This window comes from Acinonyx jubatus, chromosome C2 (genome assembly GCF_027475565.1).
Source record: "Acinonyx jubatus isolate Ajub_Pintada_27869175 chromosome C2, VMU_Ajub_asm_v1.0, whole genome shotgun sequence".
NCBI classification, from domain to species: domain Eukaryota; kingdom Metazoa; phylum Chordata; class Mammalia; order Carnivora; family Felidae; genus Acinonyx; species Acinonyx jubatus.
In genome coordinates, this window is record NC_069384.1 from 6,181,677 (window position 1) to 6,196,182 (window position 14,506).

Consider the following 14,506-nt stretch of genomic DNA (forward strand, 5'->3'; position numbering starts at 1 on the left):
AGAAAGAAAATGTTGTGGATTTCAAGACAGCGACAACAGAGGGTGCCTGGGTGGCTCACTTGGTTAAGTGTCCAAGTCATGATCTCAGGGTTCAAGTTCCAGGCCAGCATCAGGCTCTGCACTCACTTCATGGGGCCTGCTTGGGATTCTCTGTTTCTCTCTTTCTGCCCCTCTTCCGCTTGTGCATGTGCTCTCTCTCTCTCTCTCAAAAATAAATAAACATTTAAAAAAAATTCAAGACAGCAATAGCAGGGTGTTGAACCAAGCAGAGAGCTCTCTTAAGTGTGGGGCCTGGGTGACTTCCCAGATCACAAGTACGTGAAGCCAGCCACCTCGGGGAAGGAACTAGAATCACAGGGGTCTGACATGGGAGGCAGAATAATTTTTACCAGAGGCAACTTTTGAACCATTTAAATTTTTTTTTAACATTTATTTATTTTTGAGACAGAGAGAGAGAGAGAGCATGAACAGGGGAGGGTCAGAGAAAGAGGGAGACACGGAATTCGAAACAGGCTCCAGGCTCTGAGCTGTCAGCACAGAGCCCGATGCGGGGCTCGAACCCACGGACCGCGAGATCATGACCTGAGCCGAAGTCGGACGCTTAACCCACTGAGCCACCCAGGCGCCCCTGAACCATTTAAAGTTTTCAGTGTGCACATGTATTGATTTTTCAATTATTAAGAAAAGTTACAAAAAATAAAATTAAAATTGCCCACCACCACTATTCCTTTCCTCATCCAATAAGAGCCCCAAGTCTTATGGGACACCTGGGTGGCTCAGTTGGCTAAGCGTCCGACTCTTGGTTTCAGCTCAGGTCATGATCTCATGGTTTGTAAGTTCGAACCCCAAGCCGGGCCTGCTTGGGATTGTCTCTTTCCCTCTCTCTCTCTGCTCCTCCCCTCTGCTTGCTCACACACACACTCTCTCTCCTTCTCAAAATAAATAAATAAACATTTTTTTAAAAACAAAGAGCCCCAAGCCTTAGAAATATGGGTCAGGATGCAGGGATGTCAGGAGGTGGAGAGGGCAGGGGAAGGCAAGAGTGAGAGGTGGAGGGGAGGACCCTTCCTCACATAGGAATTCCATTCTACATCCTGGGAAGCCCCAGCTTAAACCCACAGGAGGCCTGGGCTGGACTATACATTCTCTTAAACAAGAGTTTACCACGTTCAGACTGTTTGAAAACACCCCCCCCCCCCACAGGACTGAGCTAAGCCTCTGAACAATGCTAACACAGCCATGTAAATCCATACAGCCCTGTGCTGTTCCCCACAAATCCCCGTCCACCCAGAACCTGAGAAAGTGACCTTATTCGGAAATAGGATATTTACAGATGTGATTAGTTACAAGAGGCTATACTGGAGTGGGGTGAGCCCTATTCCAATGACTGTTGTCCTTACAGAAGCCAAGTGAAGACAGAGACCAGGAGAACACAAGGAGAGATGGAGACAGAGATCGGAAAGAGATACCTTCGAGCTGGGGAACACCAAAGGTTGCTGGCAAGCACCAGAAGCTAGGAGAAGGCATGGAACAGATCCTCCCTCGTAGCCTCCAGAAGAAACCAATGCTACTGACGCCTTGCCTTCAGACCTCTGACCTCGAGAACTGTGCAAGAGTACATTTCTGTTATTTTAAAGCACCGAATTAGTCAGCTTGGATTGCATAACAAAATGCCACAGACTGAGGGGCTTAAATGACAGAAATGTGTCATCTCACAGCTCTGGGGGCTGGACTCCCGAGACCAGAGTGCCAGGATGGCTGGGTTCTGGCTTGCAGACAGCTGCCTCTGGCCGTGTGCTCACACGGGGGGGAGAGAGGGATCTCTCTCTCTCTCTCTCTCTCTCTCTCTCTCTCTCTCCCTCTTCCTCCGAGGACATTAATCACGTCACAAAGCACCCCCTCCCTGCATGACCTCATCTCAGCTGATACTTCCCAAAGGCCTCACCTCCAAATACCCTCACCATGGAGGTTAGAGCTTCAACCTATGAATTTGGGGAGGGCACAGACAGCTCACAACAGCCACCATGTTTGTGGTGTTTTGTTACATCGACCTTATGAAACGAATACAAACCTCCAATAACCAAACAAGTCGGTGCTTCACATCGGAGGCAGGCCCCCAAAGCTTCTCTGTAAATGGGCAGATACTAAATACTTCTGGCTTTGTGAGTCATATGGTCTCTGTGGCAACTACTCAGCTCTCCCATTATGCAAAATCAGCCACAGGTGATGGGTCATTGAACTAGTGTGGACGTGTTCCAATAACACTGTATTTACTGAAACAGGCAGCCACAGGCCTTGGCCTTCAGGCTTTAATTGGACCATGCCAGCTTTAGATGAGACACAGAATCAAGAGGAGCTAATCTAAAGAACCAGCCATTTTGCGTGCAAGGAAAGAGGTGAGTCAAGATTCCTACAGGTGGCTCCAGCCTTCAGGAACAACACAACACTGACCAGCTCCCTCCACCCTCCGGAGCCCTGATGGAGGCATCTGAAAAATGACCTAGAAGGCTCAGATGACCCCCAGCCAGCTTCCAGTGCTCGTGTTCTAAAGCCCTTTGAGTTTTTAAATGTTTCTTTGCAACAATTTGATTTACAAAGCAGAACTGTGGAAAAAACTCTGAGGAAAAAGTGATTTTCTGGGGAAGTGAACTATTAAATGTATAAAATAAAATTGCTGTTGTAATTAAAGTGTTCAGGACAGTTTTTAAACAATCTAGATACATTTAAACAAATTTAAGGTATCTGTATGAAGACCCGACTTCTGAAAATCATTCTTTTTTAGAGAACGCAAGCAGGGGAAGGGCAGAGGGAGAGGGAGAGAGAGAATCCTAAAAAGACTCCACACTCAGTGCTGAGCCTGACACGGGGCTCAATCTAACCACCGTGAGATCAGGATGAGCCCAAATCAAGAGTCGGATGCTTAACCGACTGAGCCACCCAGGTGACCCTGCACATCATTTTTATAAAAGTGAAAGAAAGCCGGGGCGCCTGGGTGGCTCGGTCAATTAAGCATCCCACTTCGGCTCAGGTCATGATCTCGTGGTTCATGGGTTCCAGCCCCACATGGGCTCTGTGCTGACAGCTTGGAGCCTCAAGTCTGCTTTGGATTCTGTGTCTCTCTTTCTCTCTGCGCTTCTGCTCGCACTCTGTCTTTCTCTCTCTCTCTAAAATAAACATTAAAAAAAAATGTTTTTTGTAAAGTGAAAGCCTACCTGTGTCTGCCTGGGTTCATGGATGGGTACCTTGCAGGACTGGTCAGAATTCCTTTCCAACAGGGGCACCTAGGTGGCTCAGTCGGTTTAGTGTCTGACTCTTGATTTCAGCTCAGGTTATGATCCCAGTGTTGTGAGATCGAGCCCCCAGTCACACCCTACACTGAGCATGGAGCCTGCTTGGGATTCTCTCTCTCCCTCTCTGCCCCTCCTTCCCTCCCCTGCTTATGAGCACACATGCTCTCTCTCTCTAAAATACAGAAAATGTTTTAATAAAAAATATGTTAAAAAAAAGAATCCCTTTCCAACAAAATGCACACTTTATTTGAACAAGTGAGCTAATTCTTCACAGCAAAATAAGGAACCCAAAATAATCCCAGGAACTTCCAAATCATCATTTTATTGTTTCTCTCCTTTTGTAAATCTCATGCACTGACTACTCACAATGGATCCACCGTCCGGGTACTGGGAGAAATAGATCGTGTCCTGAAACTGTCAACAAGTTCAAATTCTGCCTCCAAATTCATCTGCTTTAAACCATTTCTGGTAAACACTCACGCAAGAGAACTTCCCAAGAAATCAAACACTCACCCCACAATACTGCTCTTCATTGAAGATCTGGGGAGGCAAAGGGATCCCGTTTTGAGGTTTCTTCTCTCCAGGAACATTCTCCCTCATCCACTTCCTGTTGTCTTCGTCTCCAGCAATGTCCAATTCCTTAAAGTCGATCTTGTTAGCTTCCAAAAAGCCCACTACTTCTTGCTGCTTCTTCCTAATCTGAGTCAAGAGTAGAGAAAGATTACGATTCGACTGGCTTTATTTTGTAATGTCTTGCTTAGATTTACAGAAATCCTTTCTCCAACTATACCATGCAACACAAATAATCTCGCTATTATTGAAACAAGGTAGACAATGAAATCACACCTCTTCATTATAAAGGATCAACAGAGTGATTATTTAAATTCTAAAATTGTAATCTCACCAATGTTTCAATCATGGTATAATCAACCTAATAAGAATAGAGATGCCCTCATCCTAGGTTTTATTTGAGGTCTTTGACGTACTTTTAATTCTCTGCTAAGCTTTCACGCCAAAAAAAAAAAAATAATAAGAATTGGTTATGAAGGAAAAGGGGGGGGTGGGAGAAGAGAAGGAAGAAAAGAGACAAAAGAGAATTCGCTATGAAACATAAATACCAAGCACACCCAACTAAAAAGCACTTCCCTCACAGTTATGAAAACGGGCATGTGAGTCACATTGAACAAAAGTGGCTTTCGAAACAGGACAGGAGATTGGAAAGCCCACGTGGAGAGGAATGAAAGGGGAAAGAACGGAGGAAAAGACAGAAAAAGCCAGTGACTGTGTCTCCCAGCTCACAAAGCGCAACACAGGCAAAGAACCCCGGTCTCTCTCGGCTTTCTCCTTTCCGCTCACACGGGGAGCGGGCGCCAGCCTCGCCTGAGATACAGCTATTGGCGCCCTTCTGCCTACCCAGAGCTCTCGTCTCCCAGCCGCCATTTCTCAGGACGCTGGGCCTCTCCACAACTCAGACCTCCATCCCCAGAGACAACTACAGCCACTCTCTCTCTTCAAAGCATTCACTCCCCAAATGCACGACACCCCTTTCCTGCACAGACCCCGTGGCCTCCCCTTAAGAGCCTCTGAGAAAGAGGTCCAGAGTGGTCAACCGAACCATCAATCAACACTGATTTATCCACTCTCCTCGGCACAAGACATCGCACCGAGTTCTTCGCGTGAACAGATCCGTATGCTGCTTATCTGGGTGGAAAAAAAAAATGCAAATAACAACCCATTTGTACATCCTAGACAGCGAACACGCTGTCGATGATCAGCAAAATAAAGCAAAATAAGTCATTTCTTAAAAATATGAGTAAAATTTTAAATGTTTTCTTTGACACGAAAATACCTAGAATCTTATTATTTTGTTAGTAGGCTCCACCCTGGGCATGGAGCCCCAGGTGGGGCTTGAACTCACAACCCTGAGCTCAAACCAAGAGTCAGACACTTAACCAAATGAGCCACCCAGGTGCCCCTAATATCTCAATTTTTTAAGTTCTCTGCAGAGAATGTTGTCTCATATCAAAACAAGTCATGAAAAACATTTTATTTAAAAAAAAAGAGATGCCTCAGTGGCTCAGCTGGTTGAGCATCGGACTCTTGATTTTGGCTCAGGGCATGATCCCAGGGTCATGGGAGCGAGTCCTTCGTCGGGCTCAGCACTGAGCATGGAGTCTGCTTAAGATTCCGTCTCCTTCCCGGGGCACCTGGGTGGCTCAGTCGGTTAAGCATCTAACTTCAGTTTAGGGCATGATCTTGTGGTTCATGAGTTCGAGCCCCGTGTCGGGCTCTGCGCTGACAGCTCAGAGCCTGGAGCCTGTTTCAGATTCTGTCTCCGTCTCTCTCTGGCCCTCCCCTGCTTGCACTCTGTGTGTCTCACTCTCAAAAATAAATAAACATAAAAAAAAAGATTCTCTCTCTCTCTCTCCTTCTGCCCCTCTCCCTTGCTCATGCTCTCTCTCTAAAATATATAAACATATTTTATATGTATATATGTACATATTTTATAGCCTCCCCTTGTTATTCTTGTGTAACTCATTTATCAGTAAAGATACTAGAATTTGAGAATCCCCAAAAAATGATATAAAAGGCCCATGCCCATCCCTCTTTGGGTCAAACCTATTTCCTTCCAGAGATATGTATACAAAAAATTATCATTATTATTATTATTATTATTATTGTTATTGTTATTTTAAGTAGGCTCCATGCCCAGTATGAAGCCCAACATGGGACTTGAACTCATGACCTTGAGATCAAGACCTGAGCTGAGATCAAGAGTCAGAGGCTTAACCAACTGACCCACCCAGGCGCCCTCCCAAAAATTATTTTGTTCATTTTTCCCAAAATAAATGAATCCTTCAATGACTTGTGTGTAGAGTGTTTCTTTCTTAATATAAGGAAAAAGAAGCCATGTATGGATGCTTAAGCCCGGGAAGCAAATCACCACCCAAATGAAATTCTGTATCATATCATTTTGGTGGTGATCTGATTGCATATTAATTAAAAATATAACATAAATGAATATAATTTGTAAATTCCTTACAAGTAAATATAAATTATACATAAGATTGTATATATGTTATGTGTATACCCATATATATAAGTGGTCATCACACATTTACTTTTTCATTAACATTTGTTCTACCAACATAACAAAGATAATGGGTCTAAAGGCATGAGATCACTAAATTGAAGGCTGCTGTTAGCTACAATACAACACTTAATCAGAAAGACTCAGTTTGGGGCAAGCATGGACCAAAATAAAAAATAAAAGTCATACAGAAAGGTGTGGGGTGATGGAATTTCCCTCAGGCTCCCGGCACACACATGCTGGGACATTCCTGAGTGTCACATCTATCGGAAGCAAAGGAAAGGCTCGGATTTCTACACCCACGTGTCCTCCCCCAAGGCTGGGCCCTTGGACCTTCTGTTCCTCCGCACAGAAACTGTGCTCCCAACGCCACAGCCTCACAGCTGAATCTCTGAATATGACAAAAATCCCATCAGACCTGATGACAGGTTGTTGGACTAAATTACTATGTTAATTAATCATGTTTCCTATACATACTTTCCAACCTGTCCATAATTATCCGTGCCACTCTATAAATTGCTTATTCCTTAAGCTATTTCCAGAGATAACTCTGCGGCTTGAAGAGAGGAGATGTCTTCATTTTAGGCAGGTTTGCTTGTAATTAAATAGTCAGAAGGCAACATCCTTCATTCTGTCCAAAGCCCCGTCTTCCTTCCTTCTCAGATACCCTCCCGGGAGCCCGGACCAGCCTGGCCGAGGTCCATGGCCACCTCGCCAACATTATTTCCATCTCTATTAATCATGCGTCAGGACTTGAGGTGAAATACAAGAAGGATTTCATCTTACTCCCTGATTTCTGAATAGATGAAAATCCCCTTCCCCAAGGGTGCCTTGGGGACCCTTGCCCAAGTCCTGACTTGTGTTTCTTCTGTTAGAAGGTCAAAGAGGGCGAGAGAACCAGGGAGGGGAAGACCCGTTATTTCTTGCCAAACAACTGCATGTAAAGGAACTTAACGGACTGTTGGGTGCATGATACTGTCTTAAGTGCTATCTCCCAGCCCCTTGCCCCCCAAAACAGAGAGGAAAAAAATCTGCACCCTGAGTGGGGGCCCTCTCCCCCACAGTCCTCCCTCCTGGTGGATATCTATTCAACCCTCCCCTCCCCACCTCTTGCCCCTTCTCTTCCCTCCATGGCACCCTGGCCAGCGCCAGCCCCGCAGGCTGCAGCCTCTTTCTAGGTAGCCCCTCTGGGGGTCCCTGGGGTCTGGGTCATTTGGGGCCTTTGGGACTTCAGCCGAGGCTCAGAGATCTCTGCTTTCCCATCCTGTTACATTCACTCATAAGAAAGTGTTGTTTTCGGGGCACCTGGGGGGCTCAGTGGGTTAAGCATCTGACTTCGGCTCAGGTCATGATCTCACAGTTTGTGAGTTCAAGCCCCGCATCGGGCTCTGTGCTGACAGCTCAGAGTCTGGAACCTGCCTTGGATTCTGTGTCTCCCTCTCTCTCTGCTCCTCCCCTGCGCACACTCTGTCTCTCTCTCTCTCTCTGTCTCAAAAATAAACAAACTTTTTTTTTAAATCTTAAAAAAAAAAAAGAGAGAGAGAGAGAAAGAAAGTGTTGTTTTCCTGAAGTCACTGGCCACTGTTGGTTACTGTGATGTGTCAGAAGGATCACTGAGCCACTTGCTTGGCACCTCCCTTTTATTGTCTTTTACAGTTAGGAGCTTTTCCAACTGAGGCCATTGCACTTAGTGAAAAGCACACTGCATTTGGGGGAGGCGACCTGCATTTCCCTCCTGGCTCAGAAGGCTGCTGTCAGCCTCCTGAGGGGATCCACTCTAAGGCTGCAAAATGTTTAAGCGCCACCCCAGCTGACCCCAGGCTCTGGTGAGAACCAGGGAACACGGTGTGTGGACAAGCATTTTGCACAAGGTGAGAGCCTGCATGGTCAGGCACCCGGCACGTTGTTACCTCACTGACTCATCCCGATGACCAGGCCAGGCTAAGTACTCCGATCACCTTTTTTTTATTTAAAATTTTTTAAGTTTATTTATTTATTTTTGAGAGACAGAGAGAGCAAGCAGGGGAGGGGCACAGAGAGAGAGAGAGAGAGAGAGAGAGAGAGAGAGAGAAAGAGAGAGAGAGAATCCCAAGCAGGCTCTACACTGTCAGCACAGAGCCAGATGTGGGGCTCAAACTCACAAACCGTGAGATCATAACCTGAGCCGAAACCGAGAGTAAGATGCTTAACTGACTAAGCCACCCAGACACCGCCCCCCCATCACCATTTTAAAATTACAAAGCTGATGGAGCGCCTAGGTGGCTCAGTCGGTTAAGCGGCTGACTTCGGCTCAGGTCATGATCTCACGGTCAGTGAGTTCAAGCCCCAAGTCGGGCTCTGTGCTGACAGCTCAGAGCCTGGAGCCTGTTTCAGATTCTGTGTCTCCCTCTTGCTGACCCTCCCCCATTCATGCTCTGTCTCTCTTTGTCTCAAAAATAAATAAACGTTAAAAAAAATTTTTTTTTAAATAAAATTACAAAGCTGAATTACTGGTGAATTACCAGTGAATTAAGGAGTTTTCCAAGATTTATACCCAGATCCATCTCATCCAAGAGCCAAGATTTTTCCCCATCATATTTACACTCAATCAAGACTGGAGAAAGGATCGAGAAAGCCAGGAGCCACCATTACAGTCTGTCCTTAAAGATCAAGGTTCCAGGGCCACCTGGGTGGCTCAGTCAGTTGAGCATCTGACTTTGGCTCAGGTCATGATCTCACAGTTCACGAGTTCGAGCCCCACTTCAGGCTCTGTGCTGACAGCTCACCCTGGAGCTTGCTTCAGATTCTGTGTCTCTGTCTCTCTCTGCCCCTCCCCTGCATGTGCTCTCTCTCTCTCTCTCAAAAATAAATAAGAACATTTTTAAAAATTAAAAACGGGCCACCTGGGTGGCTCAGTCGGTTGAGCGTCCGACTTTGGCTCAGGTCATGATATCATGGTCCATGAGTTCGAGACCTATGTCAGGCTCTGTGCTGTCAGCTCCCAGCTTGGAGCCTGCTTCAGATTCTGTGTCCATCTCTCTGCCCCTCACCTGCTCATGCCCTGTCTCTCTCTCTCTCTCAAATATAAATATACATTAAAAAAAATTAAGGAAAAAAAATTTTTTTAAAGATCAAGTTTCCAGGGGCTGTGCAGCTTGAAAACAGTGAGAACCATCTTCTCTCCCCTCGTCCCTTCAGCCCACTGTGGCAATGGCCTTCAGGAAGACACAGATCTGCTCCTGCTACCAGGGTCTCTTCACCCACATTCCTCTGTAAAGCAGAAAAATATGTAACAGTGCTTTGTGATCAACTGTTCAGAGATGTGACACACAGCTGCATATGCATAAGCCCTCATAAAGAGATTGCAATTTGTTTTTTACTTTTTCTTTTAATTTTTTGTAACATTATTTTTTTTTAAATTTTTTTAACATTTATTCATTTTAGAGACAGAGAGAGACAGAGCATGAATGGGGGAAGGTCAGAGAGAGAGGGAGACACAGAATGTGAAGCAGGCTCCAGGCTCTGAGCTGTCAGCACAGAGCCCGATGCGGGGCTCGAACTCACGGACCGCGAGATCATGACCTGAGCCAAAGTCGGTCGCCCAACCGACTGAGCCACCCAGGCGCCCCTAACATTTTTAAAATTTATTTTTGAGAGACACATAGATAGAGAGTGAACAGGGAAGGGGCAGGCAGAGAGGGAGACACAGAATCCCAAGCAGGCTCCGGGCTCTGAGCTGTCAGCACAGAGCCCAACGTGGGGCCTGAACTCACAAACCGTGAGATCATGACCTGAGTCGAAGTCTGACGCTTAACTGACTGAGCCATCCAGGCGCCGGTTACTTTTTCTAAAAAAAAAATTTTTAATGTTTATTTATTTTTGAGAGACAGAAAGGGAGACAAAGAATCCGAAGCAGGCTCCAGGCTCTGAGCTGTCAGCACAGAGCCGGACGTGGGGCTCAAACTCACGAACCTCAAGATCATGCCCTGAGCCGAAGTCAGATGCTTAACCACCTGAGCCACCCAGGTGCCTCTGTTTTTTCCTTTTTCATTAATTATGTTCATCCAACAGAAATCACATGCCCTTATCAACAAAGTTGCAGGCAAGAACCCATTTTTAAAAGTAAAGAGAGTGAAGAAATAAGTAGTAAAGGTTTCGCAGAACGACCACCACATACACAGCATCGGTGCTGGCAGTCGCTCTGGGGTTCCCCTGCCAAGAAGCTTCTGGATAAACCCCTCCCCCCGCCAGGAAAAATCAGTAGCACTGATACCATGGGAATAATCCGTTCTCATCCTTCAGGATCAGACAAAATCTTTCCACTTAAGTGTCTTGGGACAATTCTTCTGAAACATCATCATCACAGACTCACATGTACTAATATTAATAATTACAGCAACTACAATATTGATTAATATTGACTAACATTAGCCAACGATTATAATATGTAATATATATGATATAATAGTTATAATTATATTAAGTAGCCATACGTAATAATTATAAAATTAACTAATAATTGTAATATGTATTAAGCACTGACTGAGCATTTGACACCATACAGGGCACTCCATGCCTTCTTTCCTAAATCCTCAAGAGGACGCCAATGAGATGAGTACTATTCTTATCCTCATTTTACAGATAAGGAAATTGAGGCTTAGCAAGGTGAGATAACTTTCCCAAGGTCAAATACTTCCAAGCGGCAACAAAACATTTGCTTAGGGAACCAGCATTAACGTGGCTTTTCCGAGACCCTGGAATGAACGGTGCCCCTCCAGATCCTCGGAGGCTAACTCAGTCATGTGCCCAAACTTCAAGACTGTAAGACATCAAATAATCCTAAAATGTCCACGAGTTTGTTCGCTGTCTCTGAAAGGATGCACAGGGCACAGAACATGAGGAGATTGACAGGGCAGGGGTAAAAGTTGCCCGCAATGAGCGTCAACAGCATATTGAGAGCCCACTAAAGCTGTTTCCTTCATTAAAAATCACGTTTTGTCTAGTAATCCAAAACTGTGCTCTTTGTGGACCAACTCAAAGTTTCTGAGGTCGTCAACGGCCACAAAAGACTTTGCAGTTTTACAACTGGAATGTTCCCTCCTCTGTTTCTGTTAAAAGATGTTTTGCAGAGATACTAAGCAGTTGCTGATGCGCTGTGCCCAGAGGGACACACAGGCTCATCGCTCTTGTTTTCTTCTTGCCCTCTAGAAACTGCGCGAACTTTCAGGGCTGTGGGTGGGGGCGTTCAAGAGCCAGCATTGGGGCTGTTCCCGGCCAGTGGCTGGCCTAGGGTATCATCCTGGCTGAGTGAAATCCAAGCAGCAAGATGGCCCAAGAACTAGATATAAAAGGAAACTGCCCCCTTGCTGGTGTCCAACCCTCAGCTTTCTGTCCATAGCCCCCTAAATGTTCAAATGCTCATGGAACTTTCACTCTCAGACTGATAGACACCTCAGGTTCAAGCCTAAAAGCAAAGCGTGAATCACTGCCAAGGACAAATGGCTCCCCGTGTTACCCCTGTAACTTCAGGCAGGTCTCTCCTGCACAGAATGAAGGCTGGAACTGGAGGGGTGACTCTAAGCCTGGTCCCAGGGAAATCAGACAGTGTTAGGGGGGTCAGCTCTTCGTACCTATTTTTGGTCTGTTTGAATTCCTAGAGCATTTAAAACTGTCGCCTTAGAGATATTTGCTCTTGTCACTGTGACATCATTTTCCTCAAATAATACTATTACACATGCTAACTTTACACTTTCGGTTTGGTCACATCGCACGCGCAGGTACAGATGACCCTTGAACAACACAAGTTTAAACCACACCAGTCCACCTATAGGTGGATTCTTTTTCTTATAAATACAGAAAGCCCTATAAATATATTTTCTCTTCCTTATGATTTTCTTTATAACTTTTTCTTTTCGTTAGCTTACTTATTGTAAGGATACAGTATATATTACATATAACATACAAAACCATGTGTTAACCGACTGTTTATGTTGTCAGTAAGCCTTGTGGTCCACAGGAGGCCATTAGTAAAGTTTTGGGGAGTCAAAAGTTATACAGGGATTTTCCACTGCGCGAGTGTCCGTGCCCCTAACCCCTGCATTGTTCAAGGGTCAACTGTAATTACACCCAGGAGTCATTTTAGGAATGGGGTTCAGCACACCCTCCAAATGGGGTTCAGCACACCCACCAAATATCATTTGTCTGCAACTTTAGTCTTAAGTCTTACAGAATGATTGGCAGAGATACTCCACCAATAAATAAATAAATAAATAAATAGCCTCTGATTCTATAATCTATGCGACACAACACGACACAAATCACATGTTAAAAATTCTAGCATCAAACACGCCCCCTTCCTGGAATCCCCTTTCACACCCAGCTCGCCTGGATCACTCATTTTACACATTCCTCCAACACGGTTAAAACGAACGCAGAAAGCAAAGGCACGCAGGCTTACTGCAGGGCCACGGCTTACTCACACACTCCTCCAAAAAGAAACTTAAGGCCAACGCTGGGCCGGACCCGCTGCTTCTACTCCCCAGTCTGAGCTCCTCTGAAAATACGATAAGGAAGAAAGCACCACGAGTTCCATCAGACACCTACCGCTATGGACCCAGAAGATGTGGCAACAAACACTTTGATAACCATTTTGACAGTCGGAAAGAGGGCTCCCCCCAACACACACCCCCGGGAGGGGACGCGGCGCTAGCCCGGCCGAGCAGGCAGCAGGTGCCAGGTGCGAGCTGGCGGCCGCCCAGCGCGGTCTGAGCCCCTGCGCCTCCCGCCGCAACTTAAGCTCTGCGCCTGCCCCGCGCGGCGCCGGCGGCGTGGGCTTCCCCGCCATTGGCCCGGGAAGCGGTGGGCCTCTGCCAGGCAAATACGTGATTGGTCGATAAAAGCAGCCACTGACTTTGAACGCCCGACAACAGCCCCTAAAAGGCAAGGCTGCGCCGCGCACCAATCAGACGGCGGCGCGCAGACAGAGGCCGGCCGGAGGGAGGGCAGGCGGAGGGAGGTGGGCGCGGGTGGCGGCGCGGGGCGCTGGAAAAGCCCAGAAGACGCCAGCTCCGTCCCCCCGGACGCCGTGTTCGCGAGGCTTTTGGCAAACGAACAGCGAGGGGCCTTGAAATAAACAGAGGCTTCCCGACTTTCGAGTTTCCCGGCCGATTAAAACACTTCGGCCAACTCTCCGATAGATTCCTTTATGCGTGGCCCGTTGACAGTTTTCTCCCTTTACCACCTGTTCCTCCTAAAGAACAGAGGCTGACAGGCCGCAGACGGGTAAGGTTTCACTGATATCCCAGACGAGGCAGGGCGACGGAGGCGGGCTGTCAGTACGGATGAGTTCAACAAGCATATTGTCTTAACTATTGCAGAGGCGTTGGGAGAAAATAAATGGCGCAGTCTCTGTCCATCTGATTTATGCAGACCATTTGAATGGTGTTAAAAGTTAGAGGACTTAAAAATCTAGTAAAAAGCCCAAATGCTACTGCCCAGTGTTTATCATGCGTTTCAAAATCAAGATCAAGGACATAGGAGACAAAAAGCATCAGTCTTATTTACTCCTTTTAGATAACGGAGTCTCTCTTTCCTTTCTCATTCTTTTTTTTTTTTTTTTTTTTTTTTTTCTCTCTCTTAAATCCCTGCTACCCCTGGAGGAAGTGTTACTGGCATACTGGAGCAGGGAGGGATCTGTGGGCCTTCTCTACCCGCCCCCTTTTCCAGAGTCCCAGGGGCCTGGAGGTCTAGTCCCACCCCCTTGGACAGGTGCCTTTGATGAAAAAGGTCGCCCCATCCCTGTAATGGAGATCAAACTCATTTACATCAGAATGAATGATTTAAACCACTACCTTTTAACTCAGAGCTTCACTTCTCAAAGTTTACTTCCCAAATTAGGCCCTTGGTAAAGATGCTAACTGGTTCCCCAAATTTAAGTCATTAGCATTGTAAATTTTATTTTTCAATTTTTAAGTTTATTTATTTTGAGAGAGAGTTGGGGGGGGGGCGGGAAACAGAAAGAGAGGGAGAGAGAGAATTCCAAGCAGATTCTGCACTATCAGCACAGAGCCTGATGCTGGGCCCAAACTCACAAACCATGAGATCATGACTTGAGCCAAACAGTTGGAAGCTCAACAGCCTGAGCCAC

The 14,506-nt window shown here is 46.2% G+C and overlaps 2 protein-coding genes across 3 annotated transcripts in view; one reads left to right on the forward strand and one right to left on the reverse strand.

The window, feature by feature from the left end:
- Positions 1-13,158, reverse strand: part of SH3BGR (SH3 domain binding glutamate rich protein) — a 58,473-nt gene extending 45,315 nt beyond the window's left edge. The window contains exons 1-2 of one of the 2 annotated variants that reach the window (XM_027041597.2): positions 12,964-13,158; positions 3,804-3,989 (exon numbers count right to left, since the gene is read on the reverse strand). In XM_027041597.2, coding sequence (XP_026897398.1) covers positions 3,804-3,989; positions 12,964-13,008 — 231 coding nt within the window. In that variant the 5' untranslated portion in view covers positions 13,009-13,158. The remainder of the gene's footprint in view (positions 1-3,803; positions 3,990-12,963) is intronic. The other variant, XM_015063176.3, reaches the window with a different exon arrangement.
- Positions 13,159-13,426: 268 nt separating this feature from the next.
- LCA5L (lebercilin LCA5 like) overlaps positions 13,427-14,506 on the forward strand; it is a 54,222-nt gene continuing 53,142 nt past the window's right edge. Inside the window, exon 1 of the mRNA XM_027041586.2 lies at positions 13,427-13,641. The gene's annotated coding sequence lies outside the window, so the exon portion shown is untranslated. The remainder of the gene's footprint in view (positions 13,642-14,506) is intronic.